A 26,084-nucleotide genomic window follows, 5' to 3' on the forward strand; every position below is an offset into this window, starting at 1 on the left:
TTTCTGCGACAGTCTTACCTGCATATGAGTCTATTTTTCACCAAGGCTGTAAAGATCTCCTGAAACAGTTTATGCTGCGGATGTTTACTGAAGTTTCTCTCATTCTTGTAGTTTATACTGAGATTAAACAAACAGAAAAGCATTTTGTAATAAAAATTATTTAGCCTGTCTCAAAGTTAGCAATGCAGGCAAAGATCATCTATATTCATGGAAATATTGAAGGATTCTCAGGATTTAACACATTATTAAAGGCACATGTCCACTGTTAAAAAAGGATTAAATTATAAAGCTAATAATAAAGATTATAATCAAGCATATATATTTCATTTTACCATTTAACTAAAGGATTCCCTATAAACACTTAATAGCTAAACTTGTTCAGAAGGAGGAAAAGGGTATGCAAAGAGAAAGAATGATTGGTGCATATTATCTAGACACCGCATTAGGCTGTAAACAAGTTTTTGTGGTTGTTGATTGTTTGCATATGGTGTGTGTGTGTGTGTGTGTGTGTGTGTGTGTATGTGTGTTTAACAAAGTCTGGAGATATCCCATTTTCGGCTTCTTTTTTCTGATATTACAACCCATTAAAGAGGTTATAAATACTACTTTAAATTATAAATTCCACTTTAAAACTGGGAGAGGATAAGAGATAATGCACAAAATGGTGGCACTGCTACAAAATATATGTTATTTTTGTGCATATTAAAATAGACCAATTTTAAGATCTAAGCCAATAATCTGGAATTACATGAACACATCACCTCAAAGGCAAGTTCTACAGCCTTATGTTGTCATTTGTACTGTTCTTCCTTTGCAGTCTTTCACTGGTCATTGGACAGCGTGTCCCTACCCTAGCCAGGCGAGGGCATTCTTAGTACACGGATACCAGTAGACTGAATATGTAAGCATTTTTAAAGAATTTAGTGTTCCTCACTAAATATAAACCATTTACTGTCGTATGCCTTTTGTAGACTATTAAATTCATTGCCATAAAATGACAGGGAGAAGAAATCTAGGTCAAATAAATAAATGATCATTCTAGAATATTCATGTTGATATTTCATACCATTCATTATTTACACAGCACTTAGTGCCAGATGACCTCAGCACATTGTAAAGCCGAGAGACCCAGCTCCTGGAAGGGGAGTGGCCCACAAGAATGTGCAACTTCTGGCAGGTCTAAATGGTGACAGGACAGATGAATGTGGGTTGCCAGTTTCAATGTTAAAGGTGAGGTGTAATCCCTTCAACTGAAAACCTCAGTTGCTTTGACAACCACAGTCCTGAGCCACCATATCTGTTCAGAGCAACGGCTTCTTTTATGCCTCCTCATTGCTGGCAAGGTATGGACAGACCAAACGCTGAAGACAAAGCCTGGAATCAGCTGAGCCAGGCCAACAACTTGGAACCATTTCCTCATAGAACAAATGGCAGAGGTGTCTCAGCAAGGTGTCCTGAAACTCTGTCGGTTCCACCTAAAGCCACTAAGCTGTTATTTACACACTATTTCTGGGAATGGTTTAAACACTGAAATTATTAAGAATCCCCATGGTAAATTCTGAAACACTTGTAAATTTTAGCTCCCGTGACAAACAAACAAAGTTTTGGGCTAATTAGAATAGGTTGTTGAAGGCAGGGGAGATACTGGATTCTTACCTAAAATTTTCAAGTTCAACAGCTTCTGTGGACTCATGCCACTGACCTCGGGTTCTGTGTCCACCCACCTTGATGGCAGGCTCAGACTTCGTCATGCTATTTTGGGCACTATCGAAGTTAATGGCTGGAAGCTACAGAAATAGAAGCACGGAGCCCGTGAGGATAACAATCCAGCACAGAATAAACAAAGTAACAAAATGGGGGAAGTGGTAATTGGAGGCCGGATAAAGGGAATGAGTTTTTTCCCAAAACAATAATTAACATGATAGCCAAGTCAAATTTAGGGGTTTTCCAAGATTTAAACATCTTTGACTTAAACATTTACTCTTTCTGCCTTATGCTGTTTTATTTTTCTTCATTGCCTGTAACGCCACCTGTCATATCTTACAGTTATTTATGTATTTTCAGTCTCCCTTGATTATAACAGCAGCTCAACATGAACCAAACTTGCTCGTCTCAGGGCACCTGGGGTTTCAGTCGGTTGAGCGTCCGACTCTTGGTTTAGGCTCAGGTCATGATCTCACAGCCAGGAGATTGAGCCCCAAGTCAGGCTCTGCACACAGAGAGCGGAAACTTCTTGGGATTCTCTCTCTCCCTCTCTCTCTCTGCCCCTCCCCTGCTTGCATGTATGCTCTCTCTCTGAAAATAAATTAACTTAAAAACAACAGCAGCAACAACAAGAACAACTAGGGGCACCTGGGTGGCTGAGTCGGTTGAATGTCCGACCTCGGCTCAGGTCATGATCTCGCAGTTTGTGGGTTCGAGCCCCACATCGGGCTCTGTGCTGACAGCTCAGAGCCTGGAGCCTGCTTGGATTCTGTGTCTCCATCTCTCTCTGCCTGTCTCTCTCTCTCAAAAATAAATAAACATTAAAAATTTTTTTCAACATGTAGGGGGGTAGTTCTGGGGAATCCCCAGCTCATGCTGTGAGGACAAACAGCCCTGTGGAGAGAAGCCTCCCACCCACAAACAGCACCCATTGCCAGCTATGTGAATGAGCCACCTTGGAAGCGGTGCCCCAGTTGATGTTGAAAGAATCATGGCTAGTGGGCACCCAGTGGCAGAAACCTGAACCAGAACCATCCAGGCTAACTGCTCTGAATTCATGACCTGCAGAATAGGTAAGACACAGTAAATGATCATTGTTTTAAACAACTAAGTTTTGGAATGATTTGCTATGCAGTACTGAAAAATAAATCCACCACAGAATAAACTACGAATCTGCAAGTCCATATGATACAAATAAATAAATAAACAAAACATGCCAGAGAAATATAAAACCGTGCCCCACATTCTGGCCGCATTAAACCAGTCACTTGTCCCAGAAACCACCGTAGTGTTTGACCACTCCATGCCTGGGCATGTGCTGCAGACTGATTCCTGATCACCTTTCAGGGCTCAGCTCAGCCTCCTGGTGAGCACCCGCCTGAGCCTTCCCGGCAGAGCTGTTCAGTCCGTCCCTGGTTGGCGTTACTGTGTGGACCTCGCTTATAGCACCTATCATGCCTGATACCCACCTCTGCCTTCAAGGTCAGAGTCCCGTGGGGTGGGGGAGGGGTAAGCCAGCACGAGAAGAGGCTGCAAGTTGAGTGAACCAGGGTTTGTTGTGGCAGAAAGTAAAGGAGAGACAGGGTGGGCCATGGACCAGGATGCCAAGAGTATTTCAGAGTATTCCAGACAGACTTTTACAGGCTGCAAGACAGAGGACATCTGTGTGTACTCCAGAAAATGAGAGGTACCTGAGCAGCCTGACCAGCATGAGCGGAAAGAAGAAAGACTACAGGATGAAGCACAGAACTTTCCTAAAAATTTGACTCTGTCACTTCTGCTCGGCAATGTCAACATTCCCTGTTGCTTATGGGCTCATACAAAACTGCAGACGGGCCTTCAGACGCTGCCCAATTGCCTCTAGTATTATGTATCACTCCTTCCAATAGAAACATCCGGTCACCATTTTACTTAAATGCTTGTTATTTTCCTTGCTTCAGATACCTGATTATTCTACTCATTTCACCAATAATACCTTTCCACCAATTCCACTGATGGAAAACCAGCCCATTTCTTCAAGAACCATCTCCTTCCCTGTGATCTGAGCCAAAAGTGGCCTCCTTATGCCTGTCAAAATCCACACACCTACTGTCTGCACCCTTCATTCAGGATTCCTGTCTTGCCTGGTCACATCTATAAATGTCTTTTCTATACCTTATCTCGCAGAACACGAACACTGTGCCTTATACCTTTTCTTTCCACAGTATTTATCAAAACTTCTTCTATTTCGGGGCAATTAACTAGTCTGTAATTTGTTTGTTCTTCATTTGTTCTTTCTTCTATCTTTTTTACTTACTGCAAACCGATTTCTCAGCTCCCTGTGGCCTTGAATGTAGGGGGGAAAAATCTGAATTCCAGCTCTTGGCAGATTACTTCAATATTGGTGAAAACCTCTGGTGAAATCTCCAACCAACTTTGTCATTTCACTTTGCTTCAATAACCCTGGGGCAATTGTTTTCCTTGAATGATTTGTTTTACAGGTTAGGATTATTGTAACCTTGTTATGACGAAGGGGGCTCCTCTGTCCCCTCAGTGTGTCTCTGTCCCCAGTTGTGTCACACTGTGGGACCGTCCCACAAAACAGCAAACTCTAACGTGGTTAAGCAAGACACACAGAGATACACAGAGCAGTCAAGACAAAGAACGAAAGTAGAACATTGGGACACAAGGAAACAACAGGGAAGTGACTTGGCTCATTAGAGATTCAAATAAAGGACACTCAGTTCTTTGCAAGTCTCTGCCTAAACCGCAAAGCAAATTTCCTCTGCAACAGATTAATTGGCCATTTTTGGTCTATTTGCAAATAACAGGCCAGGTCTTGTTAGAACAGAAATTCAGGTGAGTGAGCCTTAATCCCAAATTACCCTTTTCAAATTGACTGCTAAAAATCTCAGAGCCAAATGTGTGGCCCACTTGCTTATTTCGATGGGCATTTCTGCCTCACTAACTCTACTTTGTCCCTGACCCTTGTTCTTCTTTCTTCTTTGGTCTTGGCTTCAATTTATCATAAATTGTCATACTTCATGTATATCCATAAACCTCCTTACTTCCTTCTCTCACAAACAAGATATAAACAAATGCTGGATTTGTTCTTTCCAATATCGTTCTTCTCCATACTACTTTACTATAAAGAGAAGAGGGTGTTCAGAATAACATTTATCGTTGCTAAATTAAATAGAATTAGGAATGAATTTTGCGAACCTCAGGACCTTCATATTAGTGAGGGCATTTTCATTTTTTCTTAGAACCATCTACTTTCTGAATAATTCAAGGATTACAAATATGCATTTTTGTACATATGAAACAGCTGACAAAAAGTTATGCCATGTGAACTTGTCAGACAGCAGACTGCAAATTCTAAAATTTGTTAAAGAAGAAGAAACTATTAAATTCACTTTAGTTAACCCCTCCAAGTGTTAACAAGGAAGTGGTGTTGAAAGGGGATACAATAGATCTAGTCAGCATGAACTTCAAAGTTGGAAGATTAGAGGCAAAAACAAAAGAAAAAAAAAAAAAAAAAGACACCACTGGTGTTTCTTTTACCCTGGCCATATGGTTATACATGCTCATGATGTAACTCAATTTTTAGCCACAATTCAATATGAAAAAAACTGACCAAGAACTCACTGAACGAAGGCTACACTAAACCAGAGGCAAAGTCAAAGTTGCCGGCATTGGGAAATATACAGTCTGGTCTGGAAATAAGACACGTAGACAAGTGTTTCCAAAATGAGGAAGACTATAAGGCTACAACTGTGGGCGGGAAAAGGTGCTTTGGGAAGACAGAGATCACTTCGAGAATACAAGATAAAAGAAAGCTTGTTTGCAGAAGTGGTGTCATTAGATTTGGGTCTTAGAAACAGATTAAGATATTTTAAGAAAGAAATTTGGGAGAAGGACAAATTTGGGAGAAGGGATTGCAAAAGCAATAAATAGAAGTCTCTGACATCACGGTTACATCTTAGGATGGACAGGGAGAAAGAATGGGAACTACAATCAAAACCGTATGCTGAGTCACCTTGCTTACCTTCTAAAAAAGAATGGATGTGATGTGGGGCAATTGTCTGTGAAGGCTTGTGAGCAGTAAGCCAGGGAGATTCTTTTAGCAGAGTAGAGATAGACAAAGAGAAAGAGTGACTGCTGACACAGCTGGATGGGAAGAAATTGCTCCTGGGGGCCATAGCACGAAATAACAGAGAAGGATTGATAGGTGAAAAGGTATTTTACAACCGTGTTTACTCCGAATCAAAGTTTATCCAACTATTTTTTGAACTGGAATCTCATTTCCCAAGTCATTTAAAAGACAACTCAGTAGGGAGAGGCATATATTGCGAAGATGTAGTGTTTGGGTCCAGACCTGTATTCCAGCCATCAGCTGGCGGTATGATCTCGAGAAAGTCACTCAGTTTCCTCAGTTTGTGCCTCAGTTTCCTATTCTGCGAAAGCAGAAGTCGTGGTCACTCAACGGGGTGATGCAAATAAAGCACCAGACACATGGTAAACGTTCCCTAAACAGGATCTATACTATTTGGCCTTCATATGCCATCAATTCACTAGAAAGTCATCCTTGACTATAAATAACTAGATGAAAATGTTGTGGTTCTCTGTTAGTTTGATGGATATAACAAAATCCATCAAGATTCCTACTATACAAGAGTTCTTCAACAAATTTATTTAGACGAGTATGACATAGTAGACTTTGGTGCCAGGTCACTGGGGCTCAAGAACCATCCCTACCATTACAGGTGCTAACTAAGTGTCTGCTGTTGTCATTATTATTAGCATTGCTGTGCTGTTCTCCAAATCTTCACAGAGAGCCTCTAATCTCATGATTCTCCAAAGTCTCACAGAGGTAAAACCAAAAAGAAAAGTTTAAAGATAAATTCAAGCAGAGGTACCATCCTTTCTCCGTCTGATAAAAATATAAAAAAGCTGGGGCACCTGGGTGGCTCAGTCGGTTAAGCGTCGACTTCGGCCCAGGTCATGATCTCATAGTTTGTGGGTTCAAGGCCCGCATCAGGCTCTGTGCCGACAACTCGGAGCCCAGAGCCTGCTTTGGATTCTGTGTCTCCCTCTCTCTCTGCTCCTCCCCCACTCATGCTCTGTCTGTCTCCCTCAAAAATAAATAAATATACATTTAAAAAATTAAATATATATATATATATATATATATATATATATATATATATATATACTATCAGAAAAATAGCCAAATTGACTCTTTTCCCCTCTTTTCGGTGAGATAAAATTTGCAGCAAACATCAAGAGTCGTGCTCTAGGAACTGGGTAGCATGAGGTGGGGTGGAGGGGAGAAGAAAGAAAATTCAGTAATTTGTGTTTTGGAAAACATCAAGTTCCCAAAACTCCAAAGAGTCAAACGGTAGGCATTCAATAGAACAGTATACTGCTTCTAGACTGAAGAGCTTTGATAATTAGGACACATGGCAATAAACAGAAAATAAAGAGAAGAAGAATGAAAAGGCTGTAGATGCTGAATTCTGGCAGGACTGAACCAGGTATGAGAGAAACAGCCAGATAAAGAAAAACAAAACATATAAAAGAACAAAGAAAAATAGATACACTGTTCATAAAAATGTTAAATTAATCCCTTTGGAAACATGTGAGTTCTCTTTTATCAATGCATGCACATTCTTTGAACACACTACCTGTTGTTTGCTTGATTGAACGTTCAAAAGGCAACGAAGTCTTTTAAGATCTGAATAGTCCCTAGGAGAAAGAATAACACAGTGTCAACCAACCAAAGATTCCAGGTGAACTAGTGGCACCCACCGATGGTGTTGCCCTCCGGAGGCCTGCCTGTATAGACTGAAATGTATCCATTTCCTTTAAACCTCTAGAAATGAGCAAACCTTTCAGTAAACACCATAACCCAGAGTAGCCCTTGTCAAAGGTCTACTCTGTTTCTCAAATGGACTCAGTAAGGGGTTACCTGGTGGTGACTCCTTGTTGTTTTTTATCAGTTGATTTTTCTGTGGTCTTCGCCTTTTTGTCTTGATCAGGCATTGTAAAACATCAATGCCCCAGAATTAACATGGCATTCCTTTCAAAATAAACCAGAGGGGAATACTTTAGTTGGAGTCTGTGCTCCAAAATATTCTCAGGCAAAAGTCACTTTATAATACTTAAGTAGGTAAAAGTTAACATTTATTTCTAATACAACAATAAAAATGTTCATATGAATAGCATTTATTATTTATCTTTCAAAGGCCTTCAGATACATTTAGGGCATAGTTTATAGGTATAGTGGCCCATAAGCCTCTGTTTTCTGAGTCATTCTCTGTTTCAAATATTCTGACCCACTGTCTCAACAAATATACATTTCTGCTTGTCAGGAAAAGTGCCCCCATTAGGGGTTTCCAAAATATACATCTATAAGCAAATACCTGAAGCCCAACTAATGTTTTTATGCCATCCTACTTGTCTTTCTCGATAAGTATCCTTAACTATATGCTGCTAATTCAAGGAGTTCGTCTCCATCATAGGTGATCCTTCTAAGAGCCTGGAAAAAGCCCCAGCCATTTGCAAATAAGTGTTACAGTGTCAGAGGTAATACACAAAATTTCACTGGATTTCCAGAATTCCTAAATCTTTCAAACTGCCACCCCAGGTGAGTCAACTGTAGTCAATGAGAACTCAGCAAGAATTGGGTCAGTCCTGCACAGCCCCTGTACTCACTCAAACATCCTGTCAAAAGCAAGCCAACAGGCCCAAAATGGAGTCACTTATGTTAAGCCCCAGGTCACCAAACTTAATTATATTTTCAGCACTCCCAGATATGAAAATTTAAACTAGCCAATCAGGAATCACCACATCAGCATTAATTAAATAATCTGCCTGATAAACTCATGCTATACCTTTAAAGAAAAGTAACCTTGCAATACCCAATCCACTTTTTGACCAGTGTAACTTCCTTGTTCTTGCTCCCTTCTGCCTGTAAAACTCCTAAGAGTTGCTTTCGATCTGCAAGAGTGGATGTTGTCCAATTCATGAATCACTGAATAAAGTTAATAAGATCTTTTTTTTTTTCCAGCTGAGAAATGCATTTGTTTGTTTGTTTGCTTGTTTGTTTCAGGAGTAGAATTTAGTGATTCATCACTTATATATAACACCCAATACTCATCCCAACAAGTGCCCACCTTAATGCCCATCACCCATTTAGCCCGTCTCCCCACCCACCTCCCCTCCAGCAACCTTCAGTTTGTTCTCTATCTTTAAAATTTACTGAATTGAAGTTTGTTTTTAAACAATCTGGACAGTGAGACTGGCCAGCCTGGGAATACAACCCAATAGGCATTTCAATCTTCTAGGTAAGTTTTGCTGTCATCATGGTCACTTTTCCCAGGATAAATTTTAATACTGTTTCCCACATCCCCTCAAAAGATAAGTAAGGAATAGTACAGATTACTTAACCAACGAACAGAAGGCAACTTATTTGTTTGCCCTTTTTTCCTTAATCAATTTCTGATTCAATTGTTTTAATTTCCAGAATAGAAACAAAAAGTTGGAGATACCCATGCTTTCACTTGCATAGCAAATACAAAATTAAACATACTATCAGTTTAATTTGATTAGATGTAAAATTTTCCAACTGTGCTTTAATGCCACAGCTTGACTTCAGTGTTATTTTCAGGCATGAAAAAGCATGTGTTATTGTCTTATAATCGCATGCCTCCATGCATTGTGAAATCGATGGTCAAAATCCAAGTGTTTCAGAGATATTTAAAAGCAAAAAGGAACGTGCCAATGGGTGTTTCACTGCAACAGAATGAAGCAAAACTTCAGTTAAATGTGCAAAGACAGTTTAAGGATTTAAAAATTATTTGTCCAGTATAGTTGTCATATTTATGACAGAGTTGAGCGGGAATTAAGAGTTGGGGACCAAGCCTCTCTTCACAGATGCACACCAACAAAAGCACAATATGATATTTTAGAATTGTGCTTAGGACATAACACCACGGACTCATACAATCAATAAATATTTACTGAACATTTACCATGTCCAATCTCCGACTAAACACTGCTAAAGATAAAACAGGTTACCACAGGCATACTATTCTACCATAAGCACATAAAATCCCACTTCATGACTTCAAAATATGTTTTGTGATGGATTCAGATAGAGATTTGATTTCACTTTCCTCTAAAAAAAGAAAGAAGAAGGAAGGGAAGGAGGGAGGGAGGAGGAGAGAGTGGAAGAAAGGAAGAATGGATGACAGATAATCTGTAAATAATTTCTAAAAGCCCGAGATCCAAGTGCTTTTTATATAGAGATATTAAAATGCCCCCAAATGTTCTAAAATAAATGGAAATCCAGTCAAAATGAATAGCATCTGATTTTACTTTTCCCTCCCAGGCACAGGGAAAATTCCACACTGGCCTGCTGGCTTCCAATTCCCGTGCAAACCATAGCTACAGACTGTGTTAGAAGTAGGAAACGAAAGCCACAAAGATTAGCACATGAAAACGTGTGGAAAAGCTCACAGGCTGCTTCTGCCAGCCTTGGAAAGCATATCTATCCAGATCATACCCTGCTAAACACCCCGCCTTATTCCCTTGTTTAATCTCCATAATTTGATTGACCTGGTGTGTGAACAGGAAATAATCATCTAATAGTTTTATCAATTTAAGATTAAAGTCTACTCTGTGAGCTGGAAGAGTGAGAATAGATAAGTCTCTGGAAACGTTTCACTTAGTTAAACAGTAAACAAATCCACCGGAATCGGTAGAAACAGACAATTGTCTTAGGATAAAAAAACAAAATCCTTTCCACTTGATGGCTGGTGAAATGGAAAGTATTCTGAAGAAAACTTTGAGAAGTTGAGAATGCTGAACTATTTCCTCTAACCCCATTTTAAATGAACAAAAATGATCACGTTATACCGACGGTTATAATCCAAACCTGGGGATGGCGGGGAGGGCAGTTTACATCAAGTCGAGACAATTTATTGGGGAAGGGTCCTCCGGAAAGATCAAGCAAGGGTGCTCCCCCAAAGCCAGAGCTCTCCAGAGGGCAGCCTAGCATGGTTCCACGGGGAGCTCTGGAGTAGAGATTATACCAGTCACTGGTTAAGGGTCCCTGGAGAAGGTCTTAACCGCCAGCCATACACTCCTGTCTGGGGGTAAAGAGACTCCAGGAGCTTGGGGGGAGTCCCCCCAAAAGGAGACACAGGAACTGACTATAAGAAGCAAAGGAACACTGAAGTCAACACCCTGACACACCACCGGTCCCAGGGATGCGACAGGCTCCGGGTGGGATACTCACCTCGTCCCTGTGATCACCAACCACAACGGAAGGGCTGTGGGTGGCGACGGTATGAGAATCTCGCTGTGGATGCACACTCGGCACAGCCTCATGTTTCCCTCTTCTGCTCAACCTTGTCCGTGACTTTCACTTCTCCGATCCTTCCACCCTCTCTCCCTCTCGCTCACTGCACTTCAGCCCTGCGGGCCTTCTCCCTGGCTCATGAAGGTGGCAACCTCACCCCTGCCCGAAAGCCTCGGCACTTGCCACTTGCTGTTCCTCTCTCATTCTCAGGCTGGCTTCTTTGTGTCATTCAGGTCTCTGCTCAGATGTCCCCTCCGTGGTGTGGGCTCCTCTGACAAACCTGTACAACATATTCACCCCCAGAGACTCATCCTTACCGCATCCACTCTGTTTCCTCTCCTTCTGCAGCTCGTCAGTGTTGGAAATCTTCTGGTCCATTTCCCGGTATGCTTGCACCAGACCATAAGCCCCATGTGAGCGGAGATCGTGTCTGTCTTATCCCCAAGTACATCCCCACATGCCAAATAGCAAATGGCATGATACAAGCACAGTACAAAAGCTCAGAAAGCATTTGTGTCATAATCTGTAAGGAGTGGCTAAGGTATCTTTCGCAAAGTGCATGAATTATTTGCTTTTTAACAATTATTTTAGGATCGTAGGATAACAACCTCCTTGAATCTCCCAAGCCTGGCACTCCTCCTCAGTGTCCTAGGGCAGCTTGGACTCCCCACATCGCAAATCTGTGCACAAAATATTGCAGTTGCCTGATTCCCCCATAAAGCAGGAATTGGACCTCCCTTATTTTTTTTTATTTTTTTTTTCATGTTTATCCATTTTTGAGAGAGAGAGAGAGAGAGAGAGAGAGAGAGCACAAGAGGGGAAAGGGCAGAGAGAGAGGACAACACAGAATCTGAAGCAGGTTCCAGGCTCTGAGCTGTCAGCACGGAGCCTGACGTGGGGCTCAAACCCATGAACCATGAGATCATGACCTGAGCTGAAGTCGGATGCTTAACCGACTGAACCACCCAGGTGCCCCTGAACCTCCCTTATTCACCACACACAAGGAAGGCAAACAACAAATATTTACTGTATAAAAAAATTTAATGGATCAATGGATAATAGAACTATTTCAAAAACAGACCTGTGTCATTACTCGTTTAATTCAAAAATCTTTCATAAATATTCCTTCCTCATAAATCAAATCAACTGATGAATATTTGTAATGTTATAAAAGTCTTGAACACACTGAGGAAGTATCTCAATTATTTAGTCTTCAGGAGGGAAATTAGAGTTTTATATAAGATAATATTCATGAACAGTGCTTTTTAAACAACTTATTAGGTTTTTTCAAATTCGTGAATCTATCGTGGACCAATACTGTTGGTCCATATCCTGTTCAGCAAAGTAAGGCCACTGATCATGTGCTTAAATATCGCAGCAATGTTGAATTGCTGTAAACATTTCTAAACACTCTCAATTTTGTACTTGTCTCCTCGTGGACCAGTAACATACCAGTCTGAAGACCACCTGAATAGCCTAGAAATCTGAAGTCTCTCCTTCCAAAGAGCAATCTTGATTTCACAGCAATCCTAGATAGATGACTGTCTGAGAACCACTGCCCCAAGGGTAGAGCCGGAGAGGACCTGAGTAGCTGTGGATTCCAAGACAGCCAGGAGAGGGCGAGAGTGAGCCCAGGGAAAGGAGAAACAAGGCCAAGAAGACTGAACGTGGGCTCCCCACTTAAAACCAGAGCGGTCCCACCTCTCTGGGGCTCGGTGTACAGTTTCATTTGAGAAAAGGGTTCCACTGCTAAAAAAAAAAAAAAAAAATGAAACCCACGCATTTTCTGACATTTATTTTACAGAGGAGATGAGGCCAAAGAGATTACAAGACTTGCTACATAAACACTTGTGTTCAGGTGGATTTTCCTTTGATTCTGAGTGGGAAAACTGAAATTTAGTATTTTTTTTCTTAAAAAAAAAAAGGGAGGGGGCACAGAAGTGAAAGATTACACATAAAATCCTAGTGCATATTACTTTCAGAACAGAAACTTTCAGTATTTTTCCTTTTGCCCATTTCAGTCATGGGACCCAAATACTATCTCAGAGGGAGGAGAAATGATCTCTCCATGCCTCACAGGATCGCCAAATGAGTTTGATGTTTACAGTCCTAGTCAAGTACAGACATAATCACAGTACTGACTCACTGTTGAATTTTTTAATCCATTTCAAAGAGACTCTCAAAAGTAATTCCTATCTTCTATTGTCGTTTGAAATGTGGGTTAATGCTAAAAGAAGTCCCCAGAGAAACACACCTCATTTGCTCGTGATCTCTTGGTAATTGCAGGGTAAACACATATAACAGAGAAAGAAATCCGGGCTACGGTAAAATCACCTGACTGACTGTAATTAATCTAAACTGTACAATATAAACCCACTGACTAAATAATGTGGTGGGTATTTGTGATATGGTTTTCAGATTCTCTACCCGGAAATTCTTTTTTATTCCACAGTTAACTGTTCAGAAGATCCTTAAATGGCCTCATCTTTACTAAAGATAAAACAGAAAAGTCATTTGATTCATTATGGAAAATAGCTCCAAATCCCACTAATACCTTTTTTCTTATTAATCACTTAGGCTGCATCTTTGGAAATACCACACTTTATTTACTACATTTACTAATGGTTAAAATAAAAACAGCACTTGGAAAGTAATAACAGTAAGAGAGTTTAACATGACTCCAGTTAATTACCACTTGGGCTACATCAGGTTTATTATTTTGAAAAAGCACTAAAATAAATTGTTATAATGCTTACCACAAAAGGAACTTATAACTTCCTTGTACCAACACAAGGGAGTCCTTATTTCCTTTGATGAATGACAGTCAACCTCCGTATCAGATTACAAGTTGCGGTTCTGTCTGTGCTCAAGTAGACATTAAAGAAACTGAGAAAACTTTCTGCCCCGTAACTAGTGGCAGTGAAAACGAGACATCATTTCTCTAAGTCCTTTACTGTGGCATTTTTTTTTTCTCAATATTCCTTCAATAGTGGCTCTTTGAAAACAAAGTGGTTAAAATAAGATACAATTTATGTAAAGAATTTTAACCAGAAATAATAAAACTGTGTTAAAATGAATTTGTTGGGTGTTAATTTCTTAATCTTGATCATGCCACGGTGATGCAAGAGGCTAACACTGAGGGAGGCTGAGGGAGGGGTGTAAGGGAACTCACTGTACTATTTTTGCAGCTTTTATGTAAATCTAAAATTATTTCAAAATAAACAAACTGCATCGGCCACTTGAGCAGTTGAGCTCATTAAAAGTGCTGTGAGAATAGAGAAAGTGTTTTCTTTTTACAAAGAATAATAGCCCTTAATCTCACAGAACTATAGTGCTTGGTCTTTCCAAATTGGTTGTGTTTTAAAAAACTATTCTGCACAGAAAGTGTCATGTTAAATTGGTCAAATGACTGGAAAATAAAACACACACACACACACACACACACACACACACACACTCTCTCTCTCTCTCTCTCTCTCTCTTTCTCTTTTTGAAAGTAAAGTGATCAAAAAGTCAAGGAACTCCTATAAGAAACGTGACTTGCTTATACCTGTTACAGCTGAAAAAGAGTCTGCTTCTCTAAACCATAGTCTTGATTTTATCCCTTATATCACATTGTTATTGTTCTTCAATGGGAAACACGTGTGGAGTTAGCAGAACAGAAACAGTCATATGAAAAACCTTAAAGAACATCTAGTGTGGGGGTTTCTGATACCTTCCAGGCCCTGGAACAGAATGTAAGTGAATGACAGGTATAGAGGAGATCATACATAGGGCCTCAGTCAGAACTGAGAAAGCATACACCCTCCCTTAAAGGGATTCAAACTCACATTAAAAATGAAGCAAAACAAAACTCCTGCACAGGACAAATAAAACAGACCGGTCATCAGTTGAAGATCGTGATTCAGTGCACCTTGTTTAATACATGAGGAAACTGAGGCCCAGAGAGGAAAAAGGTGTCCAAGGCCACAGAGCACCTTTAAAAGTAGAATACAGCCCAGTTTACCTTCAGGGCCTAAATCCTAATGGCAAGCTCTGGGTAGATGGGAAGGGGACGACTTGTTGACATTGGCCCTGAGCCGAGGGCAAAGGGTGATCTAATAACAACTGATGCTTGCATAACTTCACCTCCTGGACCCTGGGGTGCTTGCAAACATCTATTCATTCTTCCTTGCTCACTCATGTGAAATAGGTAGGCGGTGTATTTTAATATTATCATATGGAGGAAAACAAAGACACAGTTGCTACAGAACCTCCTTTGGCAGGAGTATGTCGCCAGCCAAGGGCAGGTATTATCATGGCCTTGCTCCTGAGTCAGTAGACTTGACTGACACCTTCCTTGTGCAGAGAGTTTATACTTTAAACAATTTTCTGTTTTCTATTTAAACAAGCACTTGGAGGTACAAAGAATAAGAAAATTCCAATTGTATTCTAGCCGTCTCCCACTCATTCCCACAAATATTTATTGACCATCTGCTGTGTGTTAGTCTCTTTTTTAAGACTCTGCCTTCATTTTCCTCTGGCCAATACTGACCTAAGTTGGACTGTGCTAAGTCCAACTTAGCCTAAGTTGGTGATGCTCCCAAAATCAACTAGAATATGTGGCCACAGGTACCGTTATCATTTTCTTTTTCCAAGCTTTAGTCCCATTCAAACTCACACCATTCTTGATAAAGGGAAACATCTGCAGATAGGAATATAGCTTTTATGGACCCCCTCCACTGTCACTGCCTGATGATGCCTGTGGTATGTCTATTCACGCCTCGTGTGGCTGCTTACCCAAACCTGCTCAAGACATAGCTTATCGTGCACCTGTGTTAAACGAAATCTGAGGCCCATATGTTAAGTGGTGGTATTGAAAAGGCAAAAAAGGTCCAGATGATATGAAGGGAACATTTTTATTAACCAGTCAATGAAAGTAACTTAAGTAGCACATCAAACTTCTCTTTCCTTACTGACCCCAAACATAGCAAGATTACATTCTATTCTCTGTTTCTGTGTGAGAAAGGGGACAATGATATTCACTCATTCCTTCAAAAGGTGATTATTGATCCCCTCATCTATGCCAAGCCCTGAAGCTACTGCACTGAATAAGACATGGTCAAAAATGTCTTACCCCCTAAGTCAGCCATCATGGTAATAAGTCACGATAATAAATGAGTCATGGTGGTAATAAGTCAATATGGATTCAGTCCAACCCCCTAGACCTTTTCGGGGTAAAGAGAACACTGAGTTAACACATCCATGTTCCTAACACTAGGCAGCACTGCAAGAAACTATAAGTACTTTTAAGTCATGAAATAAAATTAAATTTCATCCAGTAACACCCTATTTTAAGTGCATTTTATGATCTATCATGCTCTGACTGTGCATACACGACATTACCGGGCACTGCAAAAACAACCTATCCACATCTCAGTGTGTGTGTGAGATCACAAATATGTAGTTTACGCAGTAGAAAACTACTGATATCGGGTCTTAAAAAAAAAAACAAAAACAAAACAGGATAGTTTCTTATGGTACAGACTAATACATGGGATCAAATAAGAACACAAGAAATGTCAAAAAGCAGGGGAAATTAACTTCCAAAGGAGACTATAAATTGAATGAATTCAGGAGAAAGAAAGATCGCTGTGGGCTGAAACGTTATGGAAAGGTTCATGAACTGGGGACTTGAAGAAGGCCCAGGAAAATGGGTAGGGCTTGGGAAGAACTTTCCAGGGGAGTGAATGAATAAAGGGATGGAGGCAAAATCCTAGGAGTGGTTTGGGGAGACAGTGAGTAGAAGTCGAACTGGGGCTGAGGAATGTGGACTGAGGTGGAAGATGGTACATGAATGAGTGGCAGCCTCTAAGTCTATAGCCAACGTATGGAACAAAACAGTCACAAAAAAGTCTCAGAGCACGGCCCTGTGGGTGCACCTCAGAAAAATGGTACTTTCCTCTTCCTCACCCCCTCAGTCATTTGGCCACTACATCCTATTTTTTCTGCTATTTCTAATATGGTCCCTGCTATTTCTAATATTTTTTCTGCTATTTCTAATATGGTCTAATAGGGACCAAATATATATATATATATATTAGGGTTGGTTCCACCCTCAGAGCCAACACCCTAGTCTACCTCATCACTCACCTGAACTACAGCAATCCATTCCTAAACAGTCCCTCCACTTCCATTTATTCTCTCTGCCCAACAACACAACACCTGATCTCCACACAGCAACCAAAGCACCCTTCATATGGTGCAACTCTGACCAATTAAGACTTTGTGCGCCTCCCATCTCTCTGGGGGTAACAACAAAAATTAACAAGGCCAACGAGGTGTTCCAAGAGATGATGCCTCTGCCCCCACTAGCCAGCTCCACTCATACCTGGTCTCTGAAACCCTGCTCCAGACCTAATTCTCCTGGACACCCCAGGATCTCTACTCCTGGACTCAAGTAGCAGATTGCTATGGGAAGGCCTGGAAGCCTTATCTGCCATGTCTCAACTCAAGTGTCCATTCTTTAAGGTACTTTTCATTGACCTCCTTGATGGGGACACAGCTTCACCAGGCACCGCCTTGCAGTTCTTAATGAAAGGGTAGATTCAGGCAATAATTCAATAAATACACATGTCTGTCTCCTCTAGTTACACTGAACTAGTCAGAGATAGGGATAGGGATTTGCTCATCCCCAGCATCCAGCACTGCTGGTTTATAACAAAAGAAGTATTCAATGGATGATTGATGAATGAATGAATGAGTGAATGAATGAATGAAAAAGTCCCAAATGAAACATGATTGCGAAGCTCCAAGTATAACTGGTGTATCATTGTTGACACATAGAGAATAAAGGTAATGGGAAAAAAATTATCAGCAAACGATAAGTTTGCCCCAGCTGACCAGATCCAGTTGTTACAGAACGTTGGTTTGACAAAAATCGCATCATAAACACAAGGAAGCCACAAAGCAGATAAGATATTCATGTCAAACAGGGGCTACCTCAAGTATACGTGAACAGGACAATAAAATTTCCTGAAGACAAGTATTCACATTTACATCTAGTGTAGCGTATATGTGCACATTACATCACTGTGTGGTCTCCACTGAGGAGACGTCACAGGTTTGAGAGTGTGAATTCCTCTGGCTGCACCTCTGAGACGTAGTCAAAAGGGGCAATGGTGGTGGACGAGACCTGGTTTCCATGTGCCTGTGGCATGGCCCCAGAAGTCCCTGGGCCTAATTATGAGCTTCCTCCTTTACCACGAAACAGAAACAACAATATCCCCATTATAAAGTGGTAGTTGTAACTAAATGAAATAAAGCAAAACCCCTTTAACACTGTCAATAGCTATAGAAATATAAGTAATTGTTATTATGATAGCTGTTTATAAATACTATCGTGGGTAATATTACTATTACTTCAATTCGAAGAGCCTGTTGTACTAATTTTATTTTTTTTTATTTTTTTGTAATGTTTATTTTTGAGAGAGATAGAGAGAGAGAGAGAGAGAGTACAAGCAGGAGAGGGGCAGAGAGAGAGGGAGGCACAGAATCTGAAGCAGGCTCCGGGGTCTGAGCTGTCAGCATGGAGCCCAGCATGGGGCTCGAACTCATGTACTGTGAGATCATGACCCGAGTGGAAGTCGGACCCTTAACTGACTGAGCCACCCAGGCACCCCCTGTCATACTAATTTTAAATCATTTGTCTATATTCACTGGCTTTGATTCATTGATGACAAATAGTGGACACAAAATGAGAAAAAAAAAAAAGCTTTATTTTCAAAGTCACAAGTAGTCTTGATTTTAATTTCTTAAACCTAATATTATTCAAGGTTTACTATCATAATAAGTACTTTGATGTATTCAATTCACTTAATCTTCAAAACAATCCTTGGGGCACCTGGGTGGCTCAGTCAGTCAAGCGTCTGACTTCGACTCTGGTCATGATCTCGGGTTCATGAGTTTGAATCCCACATCCGGCTCTGCACTGACCGTGTGGGGCCTGGAGTCTGCTTCGGATTCTGTGTCTCTCACTCTCTCTCTCAAAAATAAACAAACATTTAAAAATATACATATTTTAAGAAATGATCCTAAGTGGTAGGTAGTGTTGTTGAATCTCCAACTTACAGATGGAGAAACTGAGGCACTGAGAAGTAACTTGGCCAAGATCTCATATCTAGTAATAAAACAATGATAACGAGAGCAAATGTTTACATGGTGCTTAGCCCGTGCCAGTGCTATTCTAAGTGCTTTCCGTAATGCTAACTAATACAAGTCTCCTAACAAACCTGGAGGGCAGCTACCACTATCGTCCCCTTTCACGGATGACGTTACTGAGGCCCACAGAGGTTAAGGAATGTGTCCACGTTACACAGCTGGTAAGTGGCAGAATAGGAATTTATAGCCAGGGAGAGCCTTCCCTGTGAATCTAATGCTGTACTAACTCTCATTTATTGGTGGCATTTATCCAGCTCTCTATCTGCCTAAGTGAATTTTCTAGAGAAACGTTTACCACTGTAATAAAACAACATTACTTCGTACACACGTACCTGAAATTAACAATCCCCTGTCCTTCATGAAAAATACACTGAATACTGTGTAACTGTTTCCTGACAGCCCAGGGACAATATTATGGCTGCTGTGCTTTATCCATTCTTCCTCTACTTCTTATTTTAATTTTCATACAAGGGTTTTTTTAATTTTCTTTTCCAGATATGAGCCAGTTAATTGTCATTTTGTCACTCTGACTTTGCTGAGGGTCAGTTATAATTATCCCCAATGTAAGATTTAATATGTTCTGAGTTGATGCTAAATCGATCGACTTGAGTGTATGACCTTTATTATGACTATAGAAATTTTGGCTGAGATGAGCGTAAGCCTTACCTCTAGGTAAGTATGAGTAATTATGAGAAACCATCTACTTTCTTCAGCGCTCATTTTCATCGTTTCTTTAATCATCAGACATGTCAGCCAGATTCACGAGTGTGTTTAAAGCTCATTTTCCTATGGAAGACCAAGTCTCTCAAAAATGTGAGACCCGTTTCCAAATCCAAGCCTGTCCCCGGGCTGACACTTTCTATCCCCTTACCCTACTTTATTTTTACCTCTTTACCTGTCTCTCTCTCCCAAGTAGAATGAAATACAAATAGCTACATTTTCATGGTACTTCCTACGGACGTGCCACAGTTCTAAGAAATCTGCCGGTACTGATTCACATGATAAAACAACGCCATTTGACAGGAGACTGAGGTGCAAAGGTGAAGTGACTTGCCAGAGGTCCCATATCCAGCAGTGAGGGAGCTGGGATTTGAACCCAGGCAATCTGACCCCAGAGTCTGTGCCCTACGGGCCCTGCTCTACTCTCCCCGAGAACATAAATTCTAAAGGAACAGTGTCACTGCTCAATTCCCAGATGCTCAACAAATGTTCATTAACTGTTTGAATGACCTTCTAGCTCCTCTCCCTGTCCAAGTGCTCAACTCAGTTCACTCTGACTTCAGTCTCAAAAATGGACTGGCTCTGAAAGTCAGAGTAACATTCCAGGCCCTTTTTCACCTACTCAAGACTTGACTGGTTAGTTTCTTTCGACCCACCCTTATCTGACATGACATCCTGGACACCTCAGATGGTGACTGTTCATTGAATGAATGAGTGTCTTACCTGTAACGGAGCTGTTGACAATACACAAAAGTTTGTGACCAAGTAGGAGGATGTCCTAGAAATTGCACTTGAATGAATTAAAAGATTGATTTATAACTTCTGTGGGCTGACTGTGGAAATTTCACTATTCTTACCTTCAGTGTGTTATTTTTTTCTTCTTTGTTAAGACACTTTTAGGGCAGTTTTAGGTTTACAACAAATCTGAGAGGAAGGTACAGAGATTTCTCATATACTTCCTGCCCCCACACCTGCGTCGCCTCTCATATTAACAATATCACTCACCAGAATGGTACATTTTTAAAATTTTTTTAATATTTGTTTTTGAGACAGAGACAGAGCATGAGCAGGGTAGGGGCAGAGAGAGAAGGAGACACAGAATCTGAAACAGGCTTCAGGCTCTGAGCTGTCAGCACAGAGCCCGACGCAGGGCTTGAACTCATGGACTGGACGGTGAGATCATGACCTGAGCTGGAGTCAGATGCTTAACCGACTGAGCCATCCACACACCCCCTGAATGGTACATTTTATACCAATTTATGAGTTTGAGCCCCACGTTGGGCTCTGTGCTGATGGCTCAGAACCTGCTGCCTGCTTTGGATTCTGTGTCTCCCTCTCTCTCTTTGCCCCTCCCCCACTCATGCTCGCTCTCTCTCTCTCTCTCTCTCTCTGTCTCTCTCTGTCTCTCTCTCAAAAATAAATAAAAACGTTAAAAATTTTTAAAAATAAAAAAGTAAAATAAAAATGACTTAAATATATATATTTTAATATTTATTTTTGAGAGAGACAGAGCACAAGTGGGGGAGAAGAGAGAGATGTTTATTCATTTTATCTCTCTCTCAAAAATAAACAAATATTAAAAAAAAAACAAAACAATTTTTATACCAAGAATGAACTACATTGGTACATCATGATCACCCAAAGTCCACAGTTTACCTTAGGGTTCACTCTTCGTGTTGTACATACTATGGGTTTGGACAAATATATAATGACATGTATCCATCAGTCTAATATCATATGGTCTTTTCACTGCCCTAAAAATCCTCTGTTCTCTGTCTATTCATTTCTCCCCAACCCCCAAGCCCTGGCAACCACTGATCTTTTTTACTGTCTCCAAAATTCTGCCTTTTCCAGAATGTCATATTGTGGAAATCATACAACATGCAGCCTTTTCAGATTAGCTTCTTTTACTTAGTAATATAATGCACTTAAAGTTCCTCCATGATTTTTCAAGTCTTCATAGTTCATTCCTTTTTAGTGCTGGATAATATTCCATTGTCTGGTTGTATCATGGTTTATCCATTTACCCACTAAAATGCAAATATTGGCAACTGTGAATAAAACTGCTGCAAACATCCATGTAAATATTTCAACTTTGTAAATATGTGAATATTTACTAAGTATAAGGCACTGTGCACTTGATAGGAAGTATGCACATTTAATCTTTAAGACAATCCTATGAAATATGTGCTATTATCAGCCCACTGTACAGATAAAGAAGCTGACTGGGGCCCCCGGGTGGCTGAGTTCCATTAAGCATCTAACTCTTGGGGTGCCTGGGTAGCTCAGTCAGTTAAGTGTCCAACGTCAGCTCAGGTTATGATCTCACAGTTCACAAGTTCAAGCCCTGCATCAGGCTCTGTGCTGGTGCTGACAGCTCAGAGCCTGGGGCCTGCTTCAGGTTCTGTGTCTCCCTCTCTCTCTGTTCCTCCCCCACTCATGCGCGCGCTCTCTCTCTCTCTCTCTTTCAAAAATAAAGAAACATTAAAACAAAAAAAAAAGCATCCCACTCTTGATTTCGACTCAGATCACGATCTCACAGGTTGTGAGTTTGAGCTCCGCATCGGGCTCTGTGATGACAGCTCGGAGCCTGGAGCCTGCTTCGCATTCTGTGTCTCCCCCTCTCTCTCTGCCCCTCCCCTGTTCTCTCTTTCTCTGTCTCTTTCTCTCAAAAATATTTATTTTTACACCAACTTTAAAAAAAAATTTATTATACACAAACTTTAAAAAAAAAAGAAGCAGCAGCAGCTTGTAAGAGGTTAAGTAATTTGCTGTGGGCCACTGAACTAAAATGCTGAAGCCCGGATTCAATTCCTTGTATCTCTGACTCCAAAGCTTATCTCTTACAACCTATGCTGTAGTCCCTATTTCCCATTTGAAACATACACCATATAATAATAGCGACCATCCTAATGATTATGAAAGACTGTGAGTTGAAACAGTTTCCAATCATCAAGGGTCTTAAAATGTAAGTAAAACCCACCAGCTCAACTTTCGTATTTTGTACACAGAAGCTTCATTGGCCAGAAATCATTTCTGACTTTTCTGGAACTCATAGGGATGTCACGAAGAACGGTGCCTTCTCATTTTAGGGATTCATTCACTTAACCAGTCTTTGTTGAGCCCCCACTCTGTGCATGGGGCTGAGAGAGAGACAACAGTGCTGAGTAGGACAGGCAGAGCCCCTGGCCTCGCAGAGAGGGTCTAGAGAAGGGAGCAGAAAAGTAACGAGGCAACACACAGAGAAAGATTGGGGAGCAAGTGAGAACGGGGTTGGGGAGGCTGCAAAAATTGGAGTCCACCGCGGGCAGCGTGAACAACAGGTGCAATTGCCACACACGGGAGAGAACACGGCGTGTTCTGGGAACGGACAAGACGGAATGGCTGATGGAAGGCCTGACTAAGGAGGCTGCCGTAGGATAATGGAGGGTCTTTGCAGGAAGCGAGCTGGCCTCACGTTATTTAGAAAGGTCACTCTAACACTCATGGGGAAAACGGATTAAAATAGGGCCAGGCTGGAAGCGGGAAAGATGGGACGGCTGCTGAACTTAACCAAGGGACTGGTGAGAGAGAATACAGTGAGCATGTTGATGGTGATGTGGGAATTGGTTTGGCAGCTATTTAGAAGATATACCCTTGGGGCGCCTGGGTGGTTCAGAGGATTGGGCCTCGGACTCCGGATTTCAGCTCAGATCATGATTTCCTGGTTCGTGAGATAGAGCCCCGCATCAGACTCTGTGCTGAGTGTGGAGTCCGCTTGGGATTCTCTCTCCTCTCTCTCTGCCCACACCACCCCCCCCCCCGCCCACTCACTCTCTAAATAAATAAATAAACACATAAATATTTTTTAAAAAGGGTACAGACTTGATCATTGGTGGAAATGCGGAAGAAGAGGTGATGTCAAAGATACTGCCCAGAATGGGATTTTGGTAATTGAACGGATAGAGCTGCCCAAGATAGGGAATCCAAGGGTGAGGCAGGCTGGTGGGAGTGGAGGGAGATGGCTTTTAGGATTACACACGTGTGGAGTTAACTGGCAGCTGAATTTGGGGGTCTGGGCCTTAATGGAGCAGCCCAGGGCTGGAGATGAAGGGGGGCAGGCATGTGAGGCCTGAAGGCATAGAAGCGGACAGGCTCGCCCCACGTGGCGCAGAAAAGCAGAGGGGCAAAGCAGCATCACAGAAGGGGAAGGCGGAAAAGCGGCACCCATAAAGCCTTTCATGAATGAGGCGGCAGGCGTATCGGGAAAGATCGGAAGACACACACTCAGGCGCCACGTAACCAAAATAACTCCTTCCTGGAGCTGGACGGGCCATCCAACACCGTTGATGCACTTGCCCGCCATCCCCCCGCCCGGCACCAACCCACCTGCTAGGAGACGGGCTCTCGGCGGCTCGCCTACCCGCGACAGCCCGCACTCTCTGCCCGGAGCCCAAGGCGAGTGGAGCTTGACGCCCGGAGGCTTCGGGGCTGCTCCTCAAGGACCTGCGGGCCTCTCCTTGGAGACCCTGCCTCAAACCGCGCGCCGGCGCAGAGGAACGCCCGCTCCCGCCCCACTCACCGCGCCTGAGGGAGCGTCCCTCCTGTAGGCCAGTTTCTAAGTCCTCTTCCTCATCGTCCCTGCTGCTGCCACCGGCGGCTCCGGATCGGGGGGTGGCCCGCCCCGCCCACCCCCCAGCCCACCGCCGGTCCCCTCCACCCCGGGGACTGCACCGCCGGCCGCACCGTTGGCACAATCAAATCCCGCTTTAGGCCACCAACCGGCGCCGGCTGAGCCAATGCCGACACCTCTTCTTCCGCTGCGCCGGTGCGCCTCGGCCAATCAGGAACAGCCGTGCTGCGGCGTACCGAGCGCCATGGCGACGGGTGACACCTGCCCCAGGGTTACCGTAGCAACCATGGAACGCGCAGGTTCTAGCCCCAAGGCTGCAAGCTGGAGCGAGCAGCCAGTCACCGGGACCGAGAGCTACTAGCCTGGGGACACGCTTCCTCAACTCGGTGGATTTTCCTGGACTTGGCGTGCCCAACCTTTTGCATTTGAAGTAAAATGGGTGAAGTAAAATGGGAAAAGAGCTGCTTCATCTTAGTTTCAAGAAGTGCTATGGACGAAAACCAATTCTCTCCCAAAGCAAAGGGTAGGTTAGTTTGAAAGGATCAACACTACATGCTTTGCATACGGCGGGGACACATTTTTGGCTACTCGAGTGCACTGCACACTTCAGGCAATGAGAATAGGGTGTTGTGAAAATAAAAGGGACCTGGCATTCAAGACATCTGTGCCGCTCACCTAGCATAGGCACGTCTCTTCACCTTTTGTGAAGATCTGAAGCTTCTTGGGGAAAAAACAAAAACAAAAACAAAAACAAAAACCAATGTCATTAAAGCTTTCAAAAGAGGATTCCCATTATCAAGCTTTAAAAAATGAAAAATATTCAGTGCTCCTCTTACACACACTATTTCACTATTCCACCACATCGTCTGGTAGTCATTATTTTTCATTCTAGTTTAGAAGTGTGAAATGGAGATGTAAATTTCTTAAGCTGCCCGGCTGGTTACTGGCACAGCTGGCTAAGTGACGCAGGCAGGGTAGAACCTACACGATTCTACACAGTTCTGTGCAGTAGTACCTACACAGTTTGAATCCAGAGCCCAATTTTATCCACAGTGATGCTCCCTATTTCTTCAAATATAAGACCTACTCAATCTCATGTTAATATTGCTCAAAATGACCAATGAGTCAACTAGTGCAGTGACTACATCTCCCAAAACTTAATATTTAAAAAAAAAAAATTAAGTTTGTTTTGCGAGAGAGAGAGAGAGAGAGAGAGAGCAGGGGAGGGGCAGAGATGGAGAGAGAGAATTCCAAGCTGTGCTGACACCACAGAGCCGAATGAAGGGCTCGAACTCATGAACCGTGAGATCATGACCTGAGCCAAAACCAAGAGTCGGATGCTTAATGGACTTAGCCACCCAGGCGCCCCCAAAACGCTCATGCGCTGAGCATGGGGCCTGCTTGAGATGTGCGCCCTCTCTCTCTCTCTCTCTCTCTCTCTCTCTCCCTCTCTCCACCCCCACCACTCATGCCCTCTCTGAAATAATTTTTTCAAAAATTTTA

The 26,084-nt window shown here is 42.1% G+C and overlaps 1 protein-coding gene across 17 annotated transcripts in view; it reads right to left on the reverse strand.

Moving 5' to 3' along the window:
- NEK10 (NIMA related kinase 10) overlaps positions 1-24,766 on the reverse strand; it is a 225,778-nt gene extending 201,012 nt beyond the window's left edge. For 2 of the 17 annotated variants that reach the window (XM_060638491.3, XM_060638488.3), the window contains exons 1-5: positions 24,531-24,739; positions 7,655-7,765; positions 7,371-7,431; positions 1,657-1,787; positions 19-117 (exon numbers count right to left, since the gene is read on the reverse strand). In XM_060638491.3, coding sequence (XP_060494474.3) covers positions 19-117; positions 1,657-1,787; positions 7,371-7,431; positions 7,655-7,728 — 365 coding nt within the window. In that variant the 5' untranslated portion in view covers positions 7,729-7,765; positions 24,531-24,739. Of the gene's footprint in view, positions 1-18; positions 120-1,656; positions 1,788-7,370; positions 7,432-7,654; positions 7,766-24,530 lie in introns of those variants that run through there. The other 15 variants (XM_078432414.2, XM_060638497.3, XM_060638502.3 and 12 more) reach the window with 13 other exon arrangements.
- Between the last annotated feature and the right edge of the window lie 1,318 nt (positions 24,767-26,084).

This window comes from Panthera onca, chromosome C2 (assembly GCF_046562875.1).
Source record: "Panthera onca isolate mPanOnc1 chromosome C2, mPanOnc1 haplotype 2, whole genome shotgun sequence".
Taxonomy (NCBI): domain Eukaryota; kingdom Metazoa; phylum Chordata; class Mammalia; order Carnivora; family Felidae; genus Panthera; species Panthera onca.